Below are 26,888 nucleotides of genomic sequence, written 5' to 3' on the forward strand. Positions count from 1 at the left end.
GTACATGTTGAAATTGGTCAATTTGCATTTTGAGCATACCGCTGTTTTAATAAATGTTCATGATTCTGAGAATATAACTGTAATTCTGAGCATCATAATGACCATATTGGAATTGTCATGATGAATGGGAGTTCAATTATTTTTTATAATAGGAATGCGGTTTTGAGCATGACTATTGATATTTCAGACTCATTTATGACAATAGATTCACGATTAAATTGCGATTTTGTTTTGCTCATCAATCAGGATACTGTTAATGATGCGCATGCCCATAAATTGTTGAAATGACTAGAAATGCAAGTTGTGTATACTCTCCAACCCCATTCCTCTACCTACCCATTCCCTTGACGGGCTCCGTGCCCACTTAAACCCATGGCGGTGATGATTCCACCTCTCGCTGTAACAATCAAAGCACCTCCAACTTCTGAATGCAAAGGTGCTGGGTTGGTGCAACGCCAAAACACATCGTCAACGCCGCTCCCAAGCCCGCCCTACGTTAGTTAAAGCGTTATGATCAACAAAATAAAAAGTATAATGGTGCGGCGACTGGAGATGTCACTGTGTGTGGTGCCGGGCCTGCGAGGCCACGGCGGGATGGACACTGTCGTGGGTACACCCCGGACACACGTGGTGTAGCACAGCCCTAGTGGGGGGCTCGGGTGAGCGCTGGTTAAGCGCCGTGGCTCCCGTTGAGAGAGCGAGAGAGCGTCAGCCCAGCCAGGGTTACGTTGGGGGTGTGGTACCTCTGGCTGACCTGGGGACGCGTGACCGGATTATACTGGAGGGGGGCCACCGGCGAAGGGGGGCCAATGGGTGGTCACGTGGTCCGGGAAGAACTCTCGAGAGCTTTCAGGCAAGGGCGAGAGAGTTCTAGAAGGTGGGCGGGGCAAGAGGCGGAGCCAGCCCCATATAAGGGGGGGGGCCCTGGGAGGGGCTCGGGGCCCTTACTGTTGGAGAGGCAGCAGATCCACGTCAAGCTTGAAGAAGCCTCCAGCCACGTGGTCCGGGACCCAGCTTTTGGTCCGGACCGGGATAGTGGAGCCGTGTCTAGTTCTGCCGTAGCGTGGTTAGTTGGGTGGTCACCACCCCAGAGTTTGTTGTGTCAATAGCCCTAGAGTGTGTTGTGTTAATAGCCTGGAGTGTGTTGTGTTAATAGCCTGTAGTGTCTTGTGTTAATAGCCCTGTAGTGTGTTGTGTTAATAGCCCTGTAGTGTGTTGTGTTAATAGCCTGGTGTTGTGTTAATAGCCCTGGAGTGTTTGTGTTAATAGCCTGGAATATGTTGTGTTAATAGCCTGTAGTGTGTTGTGTTAATTGCCTGGAGTGTGTTGTGTTACTAGCCTGGAGTGTGTTGTCTTAATAGCCTGGAGTGTGTTGTGTTAATAGCCTGGAGTGTGTTGTGTTAATAGCCTGGAGTGTGTTATGTAAATAGCCTGGAGTGTGTTGTGTTAATAGCCCTGGAGTGTGTTGTGTTAATAGCCCTGGAGTGTGTTGTGTTAATAGCCTGGAGTGTGTTGTGTTAATAGCCTGGAGTGTGTTGTGTTAATAGCCTGGAGTATGTTGTGTTAATAGCCTGGAGTGTGTTGTGTTAATAGCCTGGAGTGTGTTGTGTTATTAGCCTGGAGTGTGTTGTGTAAATAGCCTGGAGTGTGTTGTGTTAATAGCCTGGAGTGTGTTGTGTTAATAGCCTGGAGTATGTTGTGTTAATAGCCTGGAGTATGTTGTGTTAATACTTGGAGTATGTTGTGTTAATAGCCTGGAGTGTGTTGTGTTAATAGCCTGGAGCTTGTTGTGTTAATAGCCTGGAGTGTGTTGTGTTAATAGCCCTGGAGTGTGTTGTGTTAATAGCCTGGAGTGTGTTGTGTTAATAGCCTGGAGTGTGTTGTGTTAATAGCCTGGAGTGTGTTGTGTTAATAGCCTGGAGTGTGTTGTGTTAATAGTTAATAATCGTGTTGCTCCTAAGATGTCTGCGACTCAGTTACACCCCACCTGCTGGTTATACACAACAACAACCGCCATTCGCCACAAGTGTCGGTGACGTCACCACGGCGCTTGTGCCAGGCTAAGTGCACGTTAAGGCAGCATGAAGTATCGAACGCCCGTCATTATGTTCGGGCACACGTATCAGCAGCATTTGCAGCAACTGCGGTCCGTGTTTGCCAAAGTGCAGGCAGCCAATCTCAAATTTAAACTTGCAAAAGTGCCACCTCTTGCAAACATCGATGCAGTATTTGGGCCACATCGTTAGCGAGTCCGGGTTAGCCATGGCTCCCGACAAAACGGCGCGCGTGCACACATGGCCAACCCCCAAGTCGGTGGGTGAAGTTCCCAATTTTGTCGGGGTTTCACGTCATTATCACCACTTTGTTCCCCAAGTTCGCGACGATCCAAAACCGCTCCACACGCTCGCTGCTAAGGGCCAGAGATTTCGGTGGGGGGGGGGGGGGGGGGGGTGGGGGGAGGAGGCCGCGTTTGTCGCCTCGCGCGAAGGCCTCGTCAGCGTGCCGACCCCTCGGTGGCCGTTTACCACCGAGTGACCAGCGTGCGTGCTTAATGGGTGCTGGTTGACGTAAGCCATCGTGCGCGAGGTTGCCACGTGCTGTAGTGGCATCTGTCGACGCGCCGCCACCCGAGGCGGATGCACGTAGGTGACGGCACGTTGGGTCTCACGCGCGCTGAATGGGGACGCCTCCAGATGGAGGACGCCTCGCTGTTGAAATTGCTCCACCGCGTTGGTACGAGAGGCAGTAAAAGCAAGCCATCGGGGATGCATGTCCCTAATAGTCCTCCACGAATGACTTTTGATAAGACGGGTTGAAGAGCTGCAGTGTTATTGCACGGTGGTGCCGAATGCTCTGCAAGGTAAACTCACGCGCCGGGTGGTCCCATGAGAAATTAATGCACCTCAGAATCCGTGAAACCTTGCTGACACTAAAGCGTTGACTTCTATTGGCCCTTGGTGACGGACAAAGTATACCACATGGTAAAAGGTTGTACTGATTGCACACCCCGCAAGCCACCAACGAGGCAGGCCCAGCCTCCGTTACGATCTATCACGGTGTCTCATATCAATGAGCTCATCGCACTGGACATTCTCGGGCCGTTTCCTGCCACTCAGAGGGGAAACAAATGTATCCTGGTCGGGGTAGAATACCTGTTCCGGGGGCCGGTGGCATCGCCTCTGCCAGACCAGCCAGCCGCATCCATTGCGGACACGTTCTTGCACGGCTACGTCATGGACAAGGGGGCTCCTGAACAACTTCCTGCAGACCAGGGGCGGAATTGTTCTTCTCGATTGTTACGGGAGGTGTGCAACTCCCTGGGTGCAAAAACAAATCAGGACCCTGCCCCACCATCCTCAGACGGACGGGGTGGCGGAGCGCTTCCACAGAACCCATACGTCCACATTGTGCCAACGGATCAATGAGGCGAACTGGGGTTTGCACATTCCCGGTGTCCTGCCCACTATATAGCATGGCCCATTAATGCCTCAACAGGATTCTCCCCGTTTTACCTCGTGTATGGGAGGGAGAATGAGCCACCCATGCAAGCTCAGCCGGGCATGGATTTGGGAGGGAAGAGAGCCGTCATGCCCATGCAGGCCACACTCGGGCGTTTAACGGAGGCGTGGGAGGCGTCTCGGGGGAATTCGGCCAAACGGCAGGCCGCAAACGAGAAGCCGGTGGGACCGCGGGAGGTCCAGGACCCCGTGGACCACTGGGGCTAAGGCGGGGCCGCATTTTCCCCAGGTGCCCTTGGGTACATCGCCTAAATTACACCGAGCGTGGCAGGGCCCTGTCGAGGTGATCGAGGCCAAGGGGCCGCAGCGCGTCCGTACGCAGGTCGCTTGCCGCCGCTGGTTTGTGCCTCCGTCGTGGTTAAAGCCCCCCCCTACATCCCGCCACATGTAGACGGTTCGTCTCCGGCTCCAGAGCGGCGGGTGTCTGATGCGTCCGACGTGCCGGGGCGGGTGAGCCCAGAAGTTGTGCTTCAGGAGGATTCTGCTGCGTCGCCCGCAGGATCCCATCACTCCCTGTGATGGACCACGTGTGGAGGCCGGGTTGCCATCTTCTCCTCCAAGGCAGGGGCTGCGCCCATTAGGCCATCTGCGTAATGTCCCAGTGGTCCCCAGCGCGCAAGTTCCTGCTCGAGATGGGGGGACTGGCGGCGATGGCTCGTGCAAAGAGTTGCTTCGGTCCGCTGGACCGCTCCCTCCTGTCATTCAATTGTGTTCCCACGCCGTCTGGCGGGTGGTCGCAGCCGCGAGCCGGGCCGTGGCTTCTGGTTGATCCGTCGGAAATTGTTACGCTTCCCTCGCGGTTCAGGGGTTAATCGTTAAAAGGGTTTTTGTTTCGAACGTTCGGTAGCCCTCCCTGTTAGGTAAATTGCGTTAGCGCACATTCCTGTTAGTGTTACCCCTCCTTACGGTGAGGGAAAAAAAGTATTTGATCCCCCTGCTGATTTTGTACGTTTGCCCACTGACAAAGAAATGATCAGTCTATAATTTTAATGGTAGGTTTATTTGAACAGTGAGAGACAGAATAACAACAACAAAATCCAGAAAACGCATGTCAAAAATTTATTTGCATTTTAATAAGGGAAATAAGTATTTGACCCCTCTGCAAAACATGACTTAGTACTTGGTTGCAAAACCCTTGTTGGCAATCACAGAGGTCAGACGTTTCTTGTAGTTGGCCACCAGTTTTGCATGTTCGGTCGACCTTTTGAAGACAGAATATTTGAAACTCAAAATAGTTTTTAGCAACCACCAAATAATTTCCTCTAAACCTTAACCTGAACATCAAGTCGAGCGTTGGGGTTATGCTCCCTAGGTTTTACGTAAAACTCCATATCGGCAATCTAGTTCTACCCTCCACACATTTTGCACCGCTTTTAATCAACGCGCGCCCAGCGACATTCGGCGCGTTCAGCAAAGGCAACTTCAAACGTGACGTTAAAACAATCGCTGTCAACAAATGATAACCGTCGAACGACGATGAAGGGTGTCAGTTCAATCCCCGGTCGGGGGTCGACTCGGCCCGCCATCGTCACCGTCGTCGACACCTCCCGGCCGTCGCGAAGCGAGCACCACTTTCTGCGAGTGAAGTCAACCAGCCCCACCGTAGGAACGAGGCGGCCTTCGTGTCCACAACGAACACAATCTAGTTCTACCCTCCACACATTTTGCACCGCTTTTAATCAACGCGCGCCCAGCGACAATCGGCGCGTTCACCCCTCTCCCGCTCCGGCCCCCTCGCCGGCTCGCAACGGCGGCGACCGCCGACGGCGGCGGCCATGCGACGTCCGAGGCGACCGAACGCAAAGAGGCGGAAACCTCCTCAGGGTTCCACGCGGAGACCTGGGGACACTTGGAGGCATTCAATCAAGATTCTAGGTTTTCGTGACTGCAGGGGAGCCACACCCTTTGGTTCTTTCGGTAAAAGTCATAACGTAGGTATAAAGTCAGGTAGGTATAAAATAAAGTAAATTAAATCACGTGACGTTTCGGGTGCAACACGACAAGCGTCCGTCATCAGGTGGGACAACTACAGCAAGAGACAGTTGCTGAAGTGGGCAAAAGGGTTGCCGTGACAAGAGGCTACGTAGGTAAGAGAGGGAGGAGGAGCCAGGGAGGAGAGATAGAGAGGGGGGTGTGGGGGGTAGGGGAGTGGAGTGCTGCTAGAGGGATTAGGAAACTAGCAAGGAAATGCCGGGGGGGGGTGGGGGGGGAGTGAGCGGGTCAGGGAGTGGGAGGCTGAAGAAACTGGAGATGCGGATATGAAGGCAACACCATAAAGCAGTTAGGGTTTTACCTGGTTAATAACATCCTTCCAATGATTGCTCAATTTGTATCCATCTTCTCAGTTGAAGTTATGTCTATGTTTAGATATCTGGATGGCTTCATGAACAAACCTTTGATAGTGGTTTGCAGAGTACCTTGGTCTTGGAAAAAAACTAAATCATGAGAGCCCACAGCGTTATAGCAATGGTCAGCCACGGCGGAGGTATTGGTTCTGCCGTGTTTCAGATCTGACTTGTGCTCGCGAACACGGTCCGAGATATGTCGTTTCGTTTCCCCAATGTAACAGCCACCACAGGTGCAACTTAGTTTGAAGACTCGAGGATATTGCATGTCAGGAATGACATCCTTCACCGATGGGATTAGATCACGGATTTTGTGTACTGTACTGAATCGGACCTGGATCTTGTGTTTAAGATTTTGGAAATATTTTTGGTAACGCCTGATATGTATGGTAACGTCATGGTGTTGATCGGCGTCTCAGGGGGTTGTTTCTCCATGGTTGGAGAAACAGCTTTGCGAATAATACGGTCCGAGTACCCATTCCCTCATCAAAACACTACACCATAGGGCCCACTGTATTTCTGACCAACACCACCTAGCCAGTGAACTGGAACACGTACACCAGGCCCTCAAGATGAATGGGTACTCCCAAAGCTGTTTCTCCAACCGTGTTTCTCCAATCATGTTTCTCCAACCATGGAGCAACAACCCCCTGAGACGCCGATCAAAACCATCACGTTATCATACATAGCAGGCGTTACCAAAAAGTTTTCCAAAATCTTAAACAAACACAAGATCCAGGTCCAATTCAGTACAGCACACAAAATCCGTGATCTAATCCCATCGGTAAAGGATGTCATTCCTGACATGCAATATCCTGGAGTCTACAAACGAAGTTGCACCTGTGGTGGCTGTTACATTGGGGAAACGAAACGACATATCTCGGACCGTGTTCGCGAGCACAAGTCAGATCTGAAACACGGCCGTGGCTGACCATTGCTATAACGCTGTGGGCTCTCATGATTTCGTTTTTTCCGAGACCACGGTACTCTGCAAACCTTCAGGCTACTATCAAAGGTTTGTTCATGAAGCCGTCCAGATATATAAACTTAGACGTAACTTCAACCGAGAAGATGGATACAAATTGAGCAATCATTGGAAGGATGTTGCCTTCATATCCGCATCTCCAGTTTCTTCAGCCTCCCACTCCCAGCCCCGCCCACTCCCCCCCCCCCCCCCCCGGCATTTCATTGCTAGTTTCTTAATCCCTCTAGCAGCACTCCACTCCCCCTACCCCATGCCCCCCTCTCTCTATCTCTCCTCCCTGGCTCCTCCCCCCCTCTCTTACCTACATAGCCTCTTGTCACGGCAACCCTTTTGCCCACTTCAGCAATTGTCTCTTGCTATGGTTGTCCCACCTGATGACGGACGCTTGTTGTGTTGCGCCCAAAACGTCACGTGATTTAATTTATTTTATTTTATACCTACCTACGTGATGACTTTACCGAAAGAACTTGGAGACATCACGACACCAAACAGCACGGTGCGAAGCCGAGACGCTTGGAGCGAGCCGCACACCTACACCCCCTCCCTCCCCCCCATGGTGAACTAGCCTCACCCATGTCAGAGTGAACCCCCTCCCTCCCCCCCATGGTGAACTGGCCTCTCCCATGTCAGAGTGAACCCCCTCCCTCACCCAGTGCCCGCCCCTCCTGACCCCCCCCTCCCGGAATGACGATTCCATCTCGGCGTCACGACCTGTCTCAGTCGGTCCATCCACTCACCCACCCTCCCACCCCTCTCCCTGCCCCCTCCTCCCTCGGCTCTCCCTCCTCCCCCCGCTCCACCCCCCGCCTCCCTCCCCGATCTTCTCTGCGCCTCCCCCCTCGCCCGTCCCCCCACCCCTCCCTCCGCTCCCCCCGCCCCTCCTCTCGCCGCCTCCTCTCTCACCCCCCCTCCCCCCGCTCTGCTCCTCCCCCCCCCTCTCCCCCCCCGCCCCGCCATGCCCCCCCCGGCGGCCGTCCACGCCTCCTCCGCTGGATTGAAGTAAACGTTGACCCCCCGGCTCACGAGCTCCCGTCGCCTCTCGGCGAACCTCTGGTTCATCGCATGCTGCTCCCTCAGGAAGGCGTCGTGCTCCCTCGCCTCCCTCGCCCGCTCCGCCGCGTCCCTCTGCCTCGCTCGTTCGCTCCTCTCCCGCCTCGATTCCCCGCGGCCCGTGGCTCCGCCGGCGCCCTCCGGGTGCCGGCCCTCCCTGGCCAGTGGCCGCCCCCTGTCGGGGACAATCAGCTGCCTCAGCCTGGCCGAGATGTCGGTGATCCTTCTCGGGTCCCCTCCTCCTCCGCCTCCTCCGCCTCCTCCGCCTCCGCCGCCGCCTCGGCCCCTGTCCATGGCCGGCGGTTGTCACCGCTCGGATTCTCGCTCGGCCCTCCTGTGTCACAAGCAGTGGGTCTCTGTGAGTGTGGGTCTCTGTGGGTCTCTGTGAGTGTGGGTCTCGGTGGGTCTCTGTGAGTATGGTTCTCTATGAGGGTTGGTCTCTGTGAGGGTGGGTCTCTGTGGGTCTCTGTGAGTATGGGTCTCTGTGGGTCTCTGTGAGTATGGGTCTCTGTGGGTCTCTGTGAGTGTGGGTCTCTGTGGGTCTCTGTGAGTGTGGGTCTCTGTGGGTCTCTGTGAGTATCTGTGAGTGTGGGTCTCTGTGGGTCTCTGTGAGTGTGGGTCTCTGTGGGTCTTTGTGCGTGTGGGTCTCTGTGGGTCTCTGTGGGTCTCTGTGAGTGTGGGTTTCTGTGGGTCTCTGTGGGTCTCTGTGAATGTGGGTCTCTGTGAGTCTCTGTGAGTAGGGGTCTTTGTGAGTGTGGTTCTCTGTGAGTATGGGTCTCTGTGGGTCTCTGTGAGTGTGGGTCTCTGTGGGTCTCTGTGAGTATGGGTCTCTGTGCGTGTGGGTCTCTGTGGGTCTCTGTGAGTATGGGTCTCTGTGAGTGTGGGTCTCTGTGAGTATGGGTCTCTGTGGGTCTCTGTGAGTGTGGGTCTCTGTGAGTATGGGTCTCTGTGAGTATGGGTCTCTGTGAGTATGGGTCTCTGTGGGTCTCTATGAGTATGGGTCTCTGTGAGTATGGGTCTCTGTGAGTGTGGTTCTCTGTGAGTATGGGTCTCTGTGGGTCTCTATGAGTATGGGTCTCTATGAGTGTGGTTCTCTGTGAGTATGGGTCTCTGTGAGTATGGGTCTCTATGAGTATGGGTCTCTGTGAGTATGGGTCTCTATGAGTATGGGTCTCTATAAGTGTGGGTCTCTGTGAGTATGGGTCTCTGTGAGTGTGGTTTTCTCTGAGTCTCTATGACCATGGGTCTCTATGAGTATGGGTCTCTGTGAGTATGGGTCTCTGTGAGTATGGGTCTCTGTGGGTCTCTATGAGTATGAGTCTCTGTGAGTATGGGTCTCTGTGAGTATGGGTCTCTGTGGGTCTCTGTGAGTATGGGTCTCTGTGGGTGTGGTTCTCTGTGAGTATGGGTCTCTGTGAGTATGGGTCTCTGTGGGTCTCTATGAGTATGAGTCTCTGTGAGTATAGGTCTCTGTGGGTCTCTATGAGTATGGGTCTCTGTGAGTATGGGTCTCTGTGAGTGTGGTTCTCTGTGAGTATGGGTCTCTGTGGGTCTCTATGAGTATGGATCTCTATGAGTGTGGTTCTCTGTGAGTAGGGGTCTCTGTGAGAATGGGTCTCTATGAGTATGGGTCTCTATAAGTGTGGGTCTCTGTGAGTATGGGTCTCTGTGAGTGTGGTTCTCTGTGAGTCTCTATGAGTATGGGTCTCTATGAGTATGGGTCTCTGTGAGTATGGGTCTCTGTGAGTATGGGTCTCTGTGGGTCTCTATGAGTATGGGTCTCTGTGAGTGTGGTTCTCTGTGAGTATGGGTCTCTGTGAGTGTGGTTCTCAGTGAGTCTCTATGAGTATGGGTCTCTATGAGTATGGGTCTCTGTGAGTATGGGTCCCTGTGAGTATGGGTCTCTGTGGGTATCTATGAGTATGGGTCTCTGTGAGTGTGGTTCTCTGTGAGTATGGGTCTCTGTGAGTATGGGTCTCTGTGAGTATGGGTCTCTGTGGGTCTCTGAGTATGGGTCTCTGTGGGTGTGGTTCTCTGTGAGTATGGGTCTCTATGGGTCTCACTCAGTGTGGGACCTTACCTGGTCAAATTCAAATGCTTGTGATGTGATGTGTGATGATGATGGTTGGCTTGGATCACACGGCCTACGCGGAGGGTGGGGGGATGCGTGACGTCATCAGGTGACATCACAGATGTGACGTCACCGCTCACTTGCCGTGACTAATATTAATATATACAAAAGTCTATTTTTATACTTGTTGCATTGTGTACAGTCTGGAAGCTACCCAGGTGCCAAATTTCAAGTTTGTTGCATGTTGGAAAGTAAGCTAAACATTTCGAACAGACACACATTCACAAATTTCCCTTTTATACATCATAAACTGTATATTATGTGTGTATATATAAACTGTACATTACGTGTGTATAAACTGTATATTATGTGTGTGTATATAAACTGTATATTATGTGTATAAACTGTATATTATGTGTATGTATAAACTGTATATTAAGTGTGTATATAAACTGTATATTAAGTGTAAATAAACTGTATATTATGTGTGTATATAAACTGTATATTATGTGTGTGTATAACCTGTATATTAAGTGTATATAAACTGTATATTATGTGTGTATATAAACTGTATATTATGTGTATATGAACTGTATATTACGTGTGTATATAAACTGTATATTACGTGTGTATATAAACTGTATATTATGTGTGTATATAAACTGTATATTATGTGTATGTATAAACTGTATATTATGTGTATATATAAACTGTATATTATGTGTGTATATAAACTGTATATTATGTGTGTGTATGAACTCTATATTATGTGTATATGAACTGTATATTACGTGTGTATATAAACTGTATATTATGTGTGTATATAAACGGTATATTATGTGTATGTATAAACTGTATATTATGTGTATATATGAACTGTATATTATGTGTATATATAAACTGTATATTATGTGTATATAAACTGTATATTATGTGTATATAAACTGTATATTATGTGTATATAAACTGTATATTATGTGTATGTATAAACTGTATGTTATGTGTATATATAAACTATATATTATGTGTGTATATAAACTGTATATTACGTGTGTATAAACTGTATATTATGTGTATATATAAACTGTATATTACGTGTGTATATAAACTGTATATTATGTGTATATAAACTGTATATTATGTGTATATAAACTGTATATTATGTGTATATAAACTGTATATTATGTGTATGTATAAACTGCATGTTATGTGTATATATAAACTATATATTATGTGTGTATATAAACTGTATATTACGTGTGTATAAACTGTATATTATGTGTATATATAAACTGTATATTACGTGTGTATATAAACTGTATATTATGTGTGTATATAAACTGTATATTATGTGTATGTATAAACTGTATATTATGTGTGTATATAAACTGTATATTATGTGTGTATATAAACTGTATATTACGTGTGTATATAAACTGTATATTACGTGTGTATATAAACTGTATATTATGTGTGTATATAAACTGTATATTATGTGTATATAAACTGTATATTATGTGTATATATAAACTGTATATTATGTGTGTATATAAACTGTATATTATGTGTGTATATAAACTGTATATTATGTGTGTATATAAACTGTATATTACGTGTGTATATAAACTGTATATTACGTGTGTATATAAACTGTATATTATGTGTGTATATAAACTGTATATTATGTGTATATATAAACTGTATATTATGTGTATATATAAACTATATTATGTGTGTATATAAACTGTATATTATGTGTGTATATAAACTGTATATTATGTGTGTATATAAACTGTATATTACGTGTGTATATAAACTGTATATTATGTGTATATATAAACTGTATATTATGTGTGTATATAAACTGTATATTATGTGTGTATATAAACTGTATATTACGTGTGTATATAAACTGTATATTATGTGTGTATATAAACTGTATATTATGTGTGTATATAAACTGTATATTATGTGTATGTATAAACTGTATATTATGTGTATATAAACTGTATATTACGTGTGTATATAAACTGTATATTACGTGTGTATAAACTGTATATTATGTGTATATATAAACTGTATATTATGTGTGTATATAAACTGTATATTACGTGTGTATATAAACTGTATATTATGTGTGTATATAAACTGTATATTACGTGTGTATATAAACTGTATATTATGTGTATATATAAACTGTATATTACGTGTTATATAAACTGTATATTACGTGTATATATAAACTATATTATGTGTGTATATAAACTGTATATTATGTGTGTATATAAACTGTATATTAAGTGTGTATATAAACTGTATATTACGTGTGTATATAAACTGTATATTATGTGTATATATAAACTGTATATTATGTGTGTATATAAACTGTATATTATGTGTGTATATAAACTGTATATTACGTGTGTATATAAACTGTATATTATGTGTGTATATAAACTGTATATTATGTGTGTATATAAACTGTATATTATGTGTATGTATAAACTGTATATTATGTGTATATAAACTGTATATTACGTGTGTATATAAACTGTATATTACGTGTGTATAAACTGTATATTATGTGTATATATAAACTGTATATTATGTGTGTATATAAATTGTATATTACGTGTGTATATAAACTGTATATTATGTGTGTATATAAACTGTATATTACGTGTGTATATAAACTGTATATTATGTGTATATATAAACTGTATATTATGTGTTATATAAACTGTATATTACGTGTGTATATAAACTGTATATTACGTGTGTATATAAACTGTATATTATGTGTATATAAACTGTATATTATGTGTATATAAACTGTATATTATGTGTGTATAAACTGTATATTACGTGTGTATATAAACTGTATATTATGTGTATATAAACTGTATATTATGTGTGTATATAAACTGTATATTACGTGTGTATATAAACTGTATATTATGTGTGTATATAAACTGTATATTATGTGTGTATATAAACTGTATATTATGTGTGTATATAAACTGCATATTACGTGTGTATATAAACTCTATATTATGTGTATGTATAAACTGTATATTATGTGTATATATAAACTGTATATTAAGTGTGTATATAAACTGCATATTACGTGTGTATATAAACTGTATATTATGTGTATATATAAACTGTATATTATGTGTGTATATAAACTGTATATTATGTGTGTATATAAACTGTATATTATGTGTATATATAAACTGTATATTACGTGTGTATATAAACTGTATATTACGTGTGTATATAAACTGTATATTACGTGTATATAAACTGTATATTATGTGTATATATAAACTGTATATTATGTGTATATATAAACTGTATATTATGTGTGTATATAAACTGTATATTATGTGTATATATAAACTGTATATTATGTGTGTATATAAACAGTATATTATGTGTGTGTATGAACTGTATATTATGTGTGTATATAAACTGTATATCACGTGTGTATATAAACTGTATATTGACGATGACGATGATGACGATGCCACGTGTCTATTGATGACGATGACGACGATGCCACGTGTCTACTGATGACGATGACGATGATGACGATGCCACGTGTCTACTGGTGACGACGATGATGACGATGCCACGTGTCTACTGATAATGACGATGCCACGTGTCTACTGATGACGACAATGATGACGATGATGACGATGCCACGTGTCTACTGATGACGACGATGATGATGCCACGTGTCTACTGATGACGACGATGATGACGATGCCACGTGTCTACTGATGATGACGATGACGACGATGCCACGTGTCTACTGATGACGACGATGATGACGATGCCACGTGTCTACTGATGATGACGATGCCACGTGTCTACTGACGATGATGATGACGATGCCACGTGTCTACTGATGATGATGATGACGATGCCACGTGTCTACTGATGACGACGATGATGACGATGCCACGTGTCTACTGATGACGACGATGATGACGATGCCACGTGTCTACTGATGATGACGATGACGACGATGCCACGTGTCTACTGATGACGATGATGACGATGCCACGTGTCTACTGATGATGACGATGATGACGATGCCATGTGTCAACTGATGACGATGATGACAATGCCACGTGTCTACTGACGATGACGATGATGACGATGCCACGTGTCTACTGATGACGATGATGACGATGCCACGTGTCTACTGATGATGACGATGATGACGATGCCATGTGTCAACTGATGACGATGATGACAATGCCACGTGTCTACTGACGATGACGATGATGACGATGCCATGTGTCAACTGATGACGATGATGACGATTCCACATGTCTACTGATGACGACGATGACGACGATGCCACGTGTCTACTGATGACGACGATGACGATGCCACGTGTCTACCTGATGACGACGATGATGACGATGCCACGTGTCTACTGATGACGACGATGATGACGAACGCCGACGAACGGCGGCAGTCGCCCGACTCGGCACAGGGACTCACCAAACGTGGCGGCAGTCTTAGCGACGCTTTGCACGCGGCAACTTCTTCACGCAAACAGCCACCCCGTCTACAACACGCTGCAGGGGCAACGATCAAGCGGGCAGCAGCAGTCAGTCAGTTTCTCTCTCTGTGTGTGTCTCTCTCTCTCTGTCTATCCCTGTGTGTCTCTCTGTGTCTCTCTCTGTCTATCCCTCTCTCTGTCTCTGTTTCTATCCCTGTCTCTCTCTCTGTCTATCCCCGTCTCTCTCTCTCTGTGTGTCTCTCTCTCTGTCTATCCCTGTGTGTCTCTCTGTGTGTCTCTCTCTGTCTATCCCTCTCTCTGTCTGTCTCTCTCTCTGTGTCTATCCCTGTCTCTCTCTCTCTGTCTATCCCCGTTTCTCTCTCTGTTTCTCTCTCTGTCTATCCCTGTGTGTCTCTCTGTGTCTCTCTCTCTCTCTCTGTCTATCCCTCTCTCTGTGTCTCTCTCTGTCTCTGTGTCTATCCCTGTCTGTCTGTCTCTCTGTCTATCCCTGTGTGCCTCGGTGTCTCTGTCTCTCTCTCTGTGTCTCTGTCTGTGTCTTTTGTGTTTTTCTCTGTGTCTCTCTCTCTGTGTCTCTCTCTCTGTCTATCTCTCTCTCCGTCTCTGTCTCTCTCTCTGTCTGTCTCTCTGTGTGTCTCTCTGTCTATCTCTGTGTTTCTCTCTCTGTCTGTCTCCCTGTGTCTCTGTCTCTCTCTGTTTCTCTCTATCTGTCTCTCTGTGTCTCTCTATCTATCTCTGTCTCTGTCTCTCGCTGTTTCTCTCTGTCTCTCTGTGTCTCTCTCTTTGTGTCTATCTCTGTGTCTCTCTCTCTGTGTGTCTCTCTCTGTCTCTCTCTGTGTGTCTCTCTCTGTGTCTGTGTGTCTCTGTCTCTCTCTCTGTGTGTCTCTCTGTGTCTCTCTCTGTGTCTCTCTCTGTCTCTCTGTGTCTCTCTCTCTGTGTCTCTCTCTGTGTGTCTCTCTCTGTGTCTCTCTGTGTGTCTCTGTGTCTCTCTCTCCGTGTGTCTCTCTCTGTGTCTCTCTGTGTGTGTCTCTCTGTGTCTCTCTCTGTGTCTCTCTCTGTGTGTCTCTCTCTGTGTGTCTCTGTCTCTCTCTGTGTGTCTCTCTCTGTGTGTCTCTCTCTGTGTCTCTCTGTGTCTGTCTGTGTGTCTCTCTGTGTCTCTCTGTCTCTCTCTGTGTCTCTCTCTGTGTTGAACTTCGCACTCAGATCGTCAGCGAGGCGACTGCGACCCGAGCGGTTAGCTCGGGTCGCATTGGGGCGGGGGGAGGGGCCAACCAGCGAGGCAACGCCGCGATTGGACAGAGGGAGGAGGAGGGGGAGGGGCCTCTATCACTTCCCCAACGAGGCAAAGATTGTGAATATTAATTCACGTTTTGGGGAAATGGCAATTCTTCGTACAGCAGAGAGATCTCTCCGGAATTATTTAAGACAATATTTGGGCATTGAGGCTTTATTCATGGCAGAGAGCAATATCCCTTCTTTATTAGAGATGTATTTGCGGTTAAAGTAAACAATTAAACGAAACTATATATACTTTTTATTTTACCAGGAAAAGCTGTAGTAGTGTACAGGCCCTTTTCACAAGCGACCTGGCCAGAAATGATAGTCTTCTTTGGTTCTTTCGGTAAAGTCACGTAGAATGAGAATAAAATAATAAATTGATAAAATAAAATAACACAATAATATTCTCACGACGTTTCGGCCACAACACAAGCGGCCTTCATCAGGTGAAGGGAGCGAGACTGTCTGGTAGGACAGCGCTGGAGTGAGAGAGCCACGTTCAGATCACGGCTTTTAAGCTGTGTGAGAGGAACAAAGAGCCTTGACGAAGGAATTAGCATAAAATTTAGCATTGAAAAGGCTGAATGATTAGCTTGTGACTGGTCACAGAAATAGCTATGTTAAAAGTTAAAGCATACACATCCGCAGAGGCACCCATTGTTAAAAGGAATTAGCATAGAATTTAGCATTGAAATAGCTAAATTAAGGCATTCGCTTGTAACTGCTACAGAAATAGTTACGTTGAAGTCAGAGCATACACATTCACCGAGGCACTTAGTACAAATCAAAACAGGAGAATTTAGCATTGAAATAACTAGGCGAATTTAGCATTGAAATAACTGGGTGATTTGCTAGTGACTGGTCACAGAAATGACTACACATCTGAGCTATTCACAGTACTATATAGTGAACCAATAAAAACTAAAATATAAATTACCTTCATGTTATCAATAAACTCTATATTCTCCAATCAGCTAAGCTACCAACCATAAGTCGTTATATATCACAATGCTATATGGCGAAAAAATGGGTGGATTCTTACCCTCAAATTTCCGTACCACGGATAGCTACGGGCCCCGTTCAGACGGACGAGTTCGTCCATGGTCGGAACAGAGGAGGGGGAGAGAGACAGCTGCGAAGCCCTAGTATACTCCATGTTGTAAACCATACCATTAACCGTGGTGTGAGAGGTATTAAGAGGCAATGCTGGCGAAAGAGCTGCGGTCTGAAGGTCATCGTAAAATTACAATTAATTAAGAACAGAAATGATTTAACACATCTTTCCAGTGGTTACTGAGCCTGAATCCATCTTCTCGGTTGAAATTGTCTCTGTGCTTGTATATGTGAATGGCCTCATGAACGAATCTCTCATGGTAGCCAGTTGGTTTGCAAAGAACCTCCGTCTTGGAGAAGTCAATGTCATGTGAGCCCACTGAATTGTAACAGTGATCTGCCACGGCAGAGGAGTTCGTCTTACCGTGTTTCAAGTCTGCTTTATGTTCGCGGATGCGATCCGAGATATGTCTTTTGGTTTCTCCAATGTAGCTACTACCACAGAGGCACTTTAGTTTGTAAACGCCCGGGTACTGTATGTCTGGAAGAGCATCTTTTACAGATGGAACTAAATCACGGATTTTGTGTACTGTGTTGAATCGGACCTGGATCTTGTGTTTATTCAGGATTTTGGAGATCTTTTTAGTGACCCCTGCAATGTAGGGTAAGGTGATGGTTTTGAGTGGCTCCACAAGAGGATCCTTCTTCATGACTGGAGTGATGGCTTTGCGGATTGTGTAGTCGGAGTAGCCATTAGCCCTGAGAGCCTGGTGTACGTGCTTGAGTTCACTGGTAATGTGTTCCTGGTCGGAAATGCATTGGGCGCTATGGTATAGAGTCTTGATGAGGCAGTTCTTCTGGGATGGATGGTGGTGGGAATCCGGTTTCAAGTAAGCATCTGTATGGGTAGCTTTCCTGTAGACAGAGTGGCTCATTGAACCATCATGTCTCCTTTTAATTAAGACATCCAGAAAGGGTAGTTTGCCATCTTTTTCGACCTCCATGGTAAATCTGATGGCTGGGTGTATGGAATTGATGTGGTCACGGAATTGGTCTAGAGCAGGCTGGCCATGTGGCCAGATGACAAAGGTGTCATCAACGTACCTCTTCCCTAAGGTCGGGCGTAGAGTGGCAGTCTGGATGGCGTCACTTTCAAATTTTTCCATGAATACGTTGGCTACAACCGGAGATAGGGGGGAGCCCATTGGGGTGCCCTCAGTTTGTTTGTAGAAAGTTCCATTCCAGGTGAAGTATGTGTTGGTTAAGCAATGTCTCACCAGGGGGGGTACATCAGTATGCAGTCCTTGATGAACCAGGTCTTCAATGATAGCGATGGTGTCAGGTACCGGGACTTTGGTGAACAAGGACACCACATCAAAACTGACAAGCAGGTCGTTTGGGGACAGGGAAATGTCTTTGATTGTCGATACCAGGTGAGTAGAATTTAGTACCGCAGAGGTGGTTTTTCCAGTGAAAGGTCGCAGTATATCAGCCAGAAAACGTGCCAGTTTGTAGGTGGGGGAGCTGATAGTAGAGACGATGGGACGAAGGGGTGTATCTTCTTTGTGTATCTTTGGAAGGCCATATAATCTTGGTGGTCTGGCAGCAGAGGGTTTCAACAAGAACTGTTTGTTCTCATCAATTAATGCTGTTGAATCACAGATAATTTTGTTCGTTTTGGTGACCAGGCTGTTGGTGGGATCTCTTTTTATTTTTGTATAGCTGCCATCGTTGAGTAGTTCTTGAATTTTGTTGTTATATTCTGTTTTGTCCATGATGACAGTGGCATTGCCTTTGTCGGCTGAGAGAACGACAATATCATCCCTATTTTTTAATTGAGATCATTCAAAACGTTCGTCTTTGCTGATGTTGCTAGGTGGCAACTTAGCGTTTTTGAGGGTTGCAGCGATTTCAGATCTTGCTACGTCTGCAGAGATGTGACTCAAGCCCTTGAGTGCAACGTCGACATGGGCAATGATATCATTAACCGGTAAGTGTCTCGGTGTGACAGCAAAGTTTAGACCTTTAGCTAAAACGGATTTCAGACCATCAGAAATGGAACTGTTACTGCGATTAATTACGACTTTGTTGACGTCTATCTTTTCGGTGTGTGGATCCGATTTTTTGCTGGAGAGGTGATTGAATTTGGAAATCAAATTGTCCCTACATTTGTTCGACATAGTGGCAGCCGAAGAGGTAGTCATATTGTCTACATGTTCCCAATCCGATGTAGACATTGTTGCTGTCAATTTTAAGTGTGATTTGTAGAGTGTCTTGTCTAACTGATCGAGTTCGGTGCGTGTAAGTCTGATTTTTTCCGAGATAAGAGCGAAGCTAGTTCTAGCTAGAATTCGTTTTGCATTGAGAGAAGTTGCAACAGCAGAGGTTAGTGTAAATGCGGTTGGTATTACCTTAGAGTCGCGGCATCTCTTCAGAAAGGTGAGAGACTCGATTAGTTGAGCCTTCTTATCCCGAAGTCTGTTGAATGATCTTAAGGATGTGTGGAATCCCTCCCCGTAGAGGCGGTTAAATTTCGATTTAAAGCTTTCGTGACTGCAATGATTCATCTTCTTTGGTTCTTTCGGTAAAGTCACGTAGAATGAGAATAAAATAATAAATTGATAAAATAAAATAACACAATAATATTCTCACGACGTTTCGGCCACAACACAAGCGGCCTTCATCAGCGGCCTTCATCAGGTGAAGGGACGAGACTGTCTGGCCGAAACGTTGTGATAATTTTATTGCGTTATTTTATTTGATCAATTTATTATTTTATTCTCATTCTACGTGGTGACTTTACCAAAAGAACCAAAGAAGATGAATCCTTGCAGTCACGAAAGCTTTAAATCGACAATTTAACCTTAAAAAACCTTCGGCGCAAGCCCTTGAAACTTACCTACAAGCAAGGGGTCCACTGAGCTGTTAGCTTCTCTTCTTTTAGGAGCGACCTGTCCACAAATGATCGCCCCTCCAAGCAAGCGGCGTGGACAACGTCGGCAGCCAAACACCGTGAATGCGCCGTGGTGATGTTGACTTTAAATGTGGGGCGAAAAAACCGGAGGGCCCGGAGAGAAATCCACGCGACCATGGGGAGAGACGCAAACTCTAAATATACAGCAGCAGCAGCAGGCGTCAGGGTCGGGATCGAACCCACTACCTCCTGTAGACCAGGCGACGTAGTTAACATCTCGTGTGTGACACGTGTCTCAACATACACGCGAGTGAGGACACACACACGGAATACACACACACACACACTGGGGAACAAACACACACACATAAAACACACACACACGGAACACACACACGGGACACACACGGAACACACACACGGAACACACACACGGGACACACACACGGGACACACACGTAACACACACACACGGAACACACACACGGAACACACACACGGGACACACACACAGAACACACACACGGAACACACACACGGGACACACACACGTAACACACACACACGGAACACACACACGGAACACACACACACGGAACACACACACGGAACACACACACCGAACACACACACACGTAACACACACACGGAACACACACACGGAACACACACAGGGGACACACACACGTAACACACACACACCGAACACACACACGTAACACACACACACGGAACACACACACCGAACACACACACGTAACACACACACGAAACACACACACGGAACACACACACACACGGAACACACACACACGGAACACACACACGGAACACACACACGGAACACACACACACGGAACACACACACACGTAACACACACACACGGAACACACACACCGAACACACACACACGGAACACACACACGGAACACACACACCGAACACACACACACATAACACACACACACGGAACACACACACGTACGTAACACACACACACGGAACACACACACGGAACACACACACGGAACACACACACACACGGAACACACACACGGAACACACACACGGAACACACACACGGAACACGACTGGGTGAGTGGGTGAGTGTGTGGGTGGGTGAGTGTGTAGGTGAGTATGTGAGCGACTGGGCGAGTGATTGGGTGAGTGAGTGTATGAGTGGTTGGGTGAGTGGGTGAGTGTGTTTCTGGGTGAGTGTGTGGGTGGGTGAGTGGGTGGGTGAGCATGTGAGTGAGTGAGCGACTGGGTGAGTGGGTAGTGAGTGTGTGGGTGAGTGTGTGAGCAACTGGGTGAGTATGTGGGCGACTGGGTGAGTGAGTGTGTGTGTGAGTGAGCTACTGGGTGAGTGGGTGGGTGTGTGAGTGTGTGAGGTGAGTGTGTGAGCGACTGGGTGAGTGTGTGAGTGAGTGAGCGACTGGGTGAGTATATGGGTGGGTGAGTGTGTGGGTGGGTGAGTGTGTAGGTGAGTATGTGAGAGACTGGGCGAGGGATTGGGTGAGTGAGTGTATGAGTGGTTGGGTGAGTGGGTGGGTGGGTTAGTGTGTGAGTTTCTGGGTGAGTGTGTGGGTGGGTGAGTGGCTGAGTGAGTGGGCGAGTAAGTGAGCGAGTGGGTGGGTGAGTGGGTGAGAGTGTGGGTGGGTGAGTGTGTGAGCAACTGGGTAAGTGAATGTGTGTGTGTGAGTGGGTGGGTGAGCGTGTGAGTGAGTGAGCGACTGGGTGAGTGGGTAGTGAGTGTGTGGGTGAGTGTGTGAGCGAGTGTGTGAGCAACTGGGTGAGTATGTGAGCGATTGGGTGAGTGAGTGTGTGTGAGTGAGCGACTGGGTGAGTGGGTGGGTGTGTGAGTAAGTGTGTGAGGTGAGTGTGTGAGCGACTGGGTAAGTGAGTGTGTGTCTGTGAGTGGGTAGGTGAGCGTGTGAGTGAGTGAGCGACTGGGTGAGTGGGTAGTGAGTGTGAGTGCCGGACGGGTAACTCTGTCGTGGACAGTGCTGTGGGGGGAGGTCCAATTTCGATTGGCTCCTCCCCTCATGGCATCTGTGTCCACCACAGGGGCTAAACGGGGGCTCTGGACGGGTGCGAGGGGCTGGTAACCCCTCCACCTTCAATTAATTACCACTAAACCACGAGTTAAACTGAAATATGTAACTAATAAGCTTGTGCCGGAGGCCCCGGGGGCCAGGCGTCTATGACGTCTCCTGGCCAAACCCCAATTGGCGGAGCCAGGAGATTGAATACCTACCCTCGGGGCTCCTCCATAAACAACGAAAAACCACTACGGGTGGCCACGTGGAATGTTCGAACGCTCACTGCGGAGGAGAGGCTGCCACTCCTCTGTCGGGAGCTGGACCGGTACCGCCTGGATCTATGTGACATTCAGGAGGTCCGGTGGACCAGTTCTGGCTCCTGCCACCATGAGGGGTGGACAGTCCTCTACTCGGGGCAGCAGACTGCCAAACAACAGGGTGTGGCTCTTTTGAACAAAAGAATGAAGGGGGCGTGGGAGCATGGCGGTGAGGTGTGGGAAGCTGTAAGCCCCAGGCTACTTTGGGCTCGCCTTCCCATCAACCGGAGGCGAGGAATGGTGGTCGTGGTTACTTATGCCCCCACCGAAGATGAACATCCGTGGAGGGATGCAGGCAAAGCCGATGAGTCAGATGCCTTCTATGACCTCCTGTCACAGGTGCTGGCTAAAGTGGCCCCTCGGGATAGAGTCATCATGTTGGGTGACTTCAATGCCCGAGTTGGTCATGATGCTGGCACCTGGTCTGGAGTGATTGGAGGGCATAGACCAGATCAGCTCAATAACAACGGTAGGAGGCTGCTAGATTTTTGTGCAGCCCATGGGCTTGTAATTACCAACACGCTGTTCCGGCATCAGCGCATTCACACAACATCATGGATGCATGCCGGGTCCAAGCAAGAACATCTGCTGGACTACATAGTGACGGACCAGCGGATGCGAGCCCATGTCCTTGACACCAGGACCTACCGTGGAGCTGATCTGCCCTCTGACCATCGACTAGTCATCTGTAAGATGCGCCTGCCATTCTTCTACTCCGGTGGTGGGTGTACACCCAGGACCCCATTCCAACCTAAAGTGGCCTGATCTCAGTTATCTGATGAAAGTTGCAAGCGAGAATTTAATCATTGCTTGTGGCTGGGATTGGCATCGTCCCCGACTCCTCCTGATGTCGAGGGTAAATGGGCGAGGTTTAGGACTGTGACTCATGCAGCTGCAATGGCTGCTTTGGGCACGCGGTCCAGACCTCCCCAGAGACCCTGGCTGACAGAGGAGGTGTTCAGGATGGTTGAGAAAAAGCGACAGGCCCACTGTCATCGGCTACAGAATCCCACGTCAGAGAATGAGGAGGCCTACCGCAGCCTTCGCTCGGAGGTTCGGAGAGCCGTGAGGCGCTGCAAGGATGGGTAGTGGTCGCGGGTTGCTGAGGAGATGGAGCCTGCCTCAGTGGCCCGTGATCACAAATTTCTATTTAACTCCATCAAAAAAGTAACCTGCAGCACCACACCTATTACCATCAGGAGAAAAAACGGTGATCCAATCTCCGACCCCCATGAACAGGTTTGCAGATTTGCTGAGCATTTCTGTGAGGTCCTGGGGGAGGGAAAATCCCTCAGCCAGGAAAACATCGTGGCACAAAGTGAGGATGACCCTGCTGAGGCTGCGGTGCAGCCTCAGCAGAAGTCACCCCCTGTGAGTGGCTGGCTGAGGTGTCATCTGTTGAGGAAGTACTGAGGGCGATCCGGAGTCTGAGACCAGGAAAGGCAGCGGGCAGAGATGATCTCCAAAGCGAAATGCTGAGGGAGGGTGGCGTTTGTGCACTGACTGCCCTATATGACATCATAACAACAGTCTGGACCACTGGACGGGTTCCGCAGGATTGGAAGGATGCCCTGGTGGTCCCCCTTTTTAAGAAGGGGGACCACCGGCGGGCAAGGCTGCAATGGCTGGGTCATGTAGCCCGCATGCCCAGCCACTGCATGCCGAAACAGCTTTTGTTCGGCCGGATCGAGGGGGCTAAACGGGCGCGGCCCGGGCTAGAGAAGAGATGGAGTGATGTGGTACGGGAGGACGTGGAGCTGAGTGGACTTGCCGATGACTGGTACCAGCGGTGTCAAGATCGGCCTCTGTGGAGGAGGCTCGTGAAGGACGCTAGTGGGCAGTTGGAGGTAGTCGCCCTCCAACAACAACGGAGGGTGGAGGAATGACGCTCACCACAACGAGCGGAGCGCCGGGTGGCTAAAGCACAGCAGGTTGGCACAGTAGGGGGCACAGGTGGTGCATCAGCCAGTCATCTCAGTCAGTCGACCCATGGCACCTGGGTCTGCCCCGTGACCTGTCAGCGGGCGTTCGACACTTCACGTGGCCTCAGGGTGCACATAGCCTGGCACAAGCGTCGTGGTGACGTCACCGCCACTTAGTGGTGAATGGCGGTTGTTGTTGTTGAGGTGAGTGTGTGAGCGACTGGGTGAGTGTGTAAGTGAGTGAGCGACTGGGTGAGTGTGTGGGTGGGTGAGTGTGTGGGTGAGTGGTTGGGTGAGTGGGTGGGTGAGTGTGTGAGTTTCTGGGTGAGTGTGTGGGTGGGTGAGTGTGTGAGCGACTGGGTGAGTGATTGGGTGAGTGAGTGGGTGGGTGAGAGAGAGTGAGTGGCTGAGTGAGTGGGCATGTGGGTGAGTGAATGGGTGAGTGGGTAAGTGAGTGGGTGGGTGAGTGTGTGAGCGACTCGGTGAGTGAGTGCGTGGGTGGATCAGTGAGTGGATGAGTGAGGAGGGGCACTGCGGGGTGGGGGAGTGTACAGAGGGTGAGGGGTAATGATTATTATACAGGGCGGTACTAAAGTCAGGACACAGTTTCTTGGGTTTATCTTTAAGTTTATTGTGATTTTGCGAGTTTATATAGGTAGCTCTGCTTAAACGTGTCTCTCTCTCCATCCGTCTCCACTCTCTCTCTTCCTCTCTTCACTGCTGGCCTGTAGGTTTGGGCCGAGCGAGTTCCTGCCGGGGTTTTGGCTCTTCAGGAGTTGATTCCCCCCGTGGCTTTGTCGGCACGAGGCGACCGCGCGGAGTGTCAAGGGCTCCACCGGGCCCCAAGCCGCTGCCCCAGCACCACCGTAGCAGCCAAACCACCGGTGCTCGGCATGGCCTCTATGAAGGTCTTGCTGGACCTCATGTTGAGCACGGGGTACAACATTGTCCAGGAGAACGGACAGAGGAAGTTCGGACCGCCACCCGACTGGCAGGGGCCCCCTCCCGCCCGTGGCTGCGAGGTGTTTCTGGTGAGGATCCCGCGCGACCTCTACGAGGATGAGCTGGTGCCCGTGCTGGAGACGGTGGGGAAGCTCTACCAGCTCCGCCTCATGATGGAGCATAGCGGAGAGACCCGCGGCTATGCGTTCGCTACCTACACGACGCTCGCCCAAGCCACGGATGCCGTTAAGAAACTCGACAAATTCGAGATCCGTCCCGGACGCCGCATTGCAGTCTGCTTCAGCGTGGACAATCGCCGCCTCTTCATTGGGGGGCTGCCAGAGGACAAGAAGCGAGCGGAGGTGATGATGGCGATGAGCGGTGCCACAGAGGGCGTGGCGGATGTCAAGATGAGCGTCTGTCGCTGGGACAAAACCCTCAACCGAGGCTACGTGTTCATCGAGTACGGGAGCCATCGCGCGGCCGCCATGGCCAGGAAGAAGCTCCTTTGAATCAACTTCCGGCCATGGGGCCGGACCATCAAGGTGGACTGGGCCATCCCGGAGTGGGAAACGGTGGCTGCGGCCGCGGCAACGGAAGACGCGGAGGAGGAGGCGGCGGTGCCAGACCTGCCGGAGCCGGAGTGCACGGCCACCGGCAAAGCCGCACACAGCCTGTTTGAGGGGGGCACGTACGTGGCTGTGGTGGGTACCTCTCCACCTGCGGCCTATGCCCATTGCTCTCGAGGCGCTGCCGGAGACGGCCATGCTGTCGTGGGAGGTGCGGCTGCGGATGCTGTGCCGGACCGCAGGCGTCAGCTACCCAATCTTCGAGCTGCACGCTCACTCGGAGCCCGGGATACCCGTGGGCCTCCTCTATAAGGTGTCGATTCCCGGGATGGGAAAAGGCACCGGCATCTTCCCCGCATTTCTGAGCTCCAGCGAGGAGGGAGCACGGGAGGTGGCGTGTCAGCACGCCTACAACATCCTCACCAAGGCGAATCCTCTGAGAATGTGCCCAGCCCCTGCCGCGACACCGCCTCCCAGCCGCCTCTTCCAGGATCCTTGAAGAAAAAACTAATTCATGCGTTTGACATGTCAACGCCATTTCGTTTTGAAAATGTAGCGGAGAAAAATATATTTTGTTCACATCGCATTCTGTTTTGTCAATAATCTCTGTAACGTGCGCCTGCTCTGCAAGGCATGCATTAACCCCTTTCTGTCTCAATTTCATTCCCAGCATGCAATTCTCCAAGCCTCAGATTTTATAACATATTTCGCTCAACTTTAATCCTGGTAAATATATTATTTTCTTTAAAAACACGAGCATTATATTTAGTCTATTGCATGGCTAAAGTATTCTAGGTAAAAATATAAATTGTATTAACCAATATTTGATCATCGCTATGATAAATATATTTCTACCCTACAATATACAAATCTACATTGTGCTAATGTTTCAATTCTACTTTTATTAACTTACAAATATAGTGTCTAGGACACATTTTCAAAGAAATATTTTCATGTACCCAGACAATATTTGCAAGTGCCCACATAAAAAAAAACTTGCAGACTGCATACGTAGCTACGACAACAGAATCCTTGAAGAAAAAACGAATTCAGGTGTTTGACATTTCGTTTTATACAGGAGAAAAATATATATATTGTGCACATCGCATTCTGATGTCAAAACATTTGATTCTTTATAAAATTGAAAAACCCTTGAACAACTTTGCTGCACACGGAGATGTCCGTGCACCGCCTCGTTTCCACAGCTTCTATCCCAGTGCCATTTGTATTTCATGCACATACCGCTGTTAAGAGTTTGATGTTTTATTGATTTTCAATTTAGGTGTTTTTTTCCTGTAATGTTTTTTTGTTATTTTTTTAGTGGAAATAAAGTCCTGAAAAGTC

At 48.0% G+C, this 26,888-nt stretch overlaps 2 protein-coding genes across 2 annotated transcripts; one reads left to right on the plus strand and one right to left on the minus strand.

The window, feature by feature from the left end:
- Positions 1-4,095: 4,095 nt before the first annotated feature.
- LOC142913404 (uncharacterized) lies at positions 4,096-15,721 on the minus strand. Its single transcript, XM_076060945.1, has 4 exons — positions 14,488-15,721; positions 9,979-10,042; positions 7,803-8,232; positions 4,096-4,311 (listed from the first exon to the last, which is right to left on the minus strand). Exons 3-4 carry the CDS (start codon positions 8,190-8,192, stop codon positions 4,096-4,098), a joined length of 606 nt encoding a protein of 201 aa, XP_075917060.1. The 5' UTR covers positions 8,193-8,232; positions 9,979-10,042; positions 14,488-15,721.
- On the plus strand, positions 10,124-26,888 carry LOC142913375 (putative RNA-binding protein 46). Its single transcript, XM_076060912.1, has 2 exons — positions 10,124-10,220; positions 24,765-26,888. Exon 2 carries the CDS (start codon positions 24,927-24,929, stop codon positions 25,485-25,487), a length of 561 nt encoding a protein of 186 aa, XP_075917027.1. The 5' UTR covers positions 10,124-10,220; positions 24,765-24,926; the 3' UTR covers positions 25,488-26,888.

Source organism: Petromyzon marinus, unplaced genomic scaffold (assembly GCF_048934315.1).
Source record: "Petromyzon marinus isolate PM22_M1 ecotype Great Lakes invasive population unplaced genomic scaffold, UKy_Petmar_22M1.pri1.0 PM_G_Scaffold_25, whole genome shotgun sequence".
Classification (NCBI taxonomy): domain Eukaryota; kingdom Metazoa; phylum Chordata; class Hyperoartia; order Petromyzontiformes; family Petromyzontidae; genus Petromyzon; species Petromyzon marinus.

Coding starts and splice junctions, on each gene's coding strand:
- LOC142913404 (XM_076060945.1), bottom strand. CDS start 8,192: ATGGACAGGGGCCGAGGCGGCGGCGGAGGCGGAGGAGGCGGAGGAGGC. Junction 4,312..7,802: donor CGGCCGCCGGGGGGGGCATG/GCGGGGCGGGGG, acceptor CTGAACCGCGAG/GGAAGCGTAACAATTTCCGA.
- LOC142913375 (XM_076060912.1), top strand. CDS start 24,927: ATGGCCTCTATGAAGGTCTTGCTGGACCTCATGTTGAGCACGGGGTAC.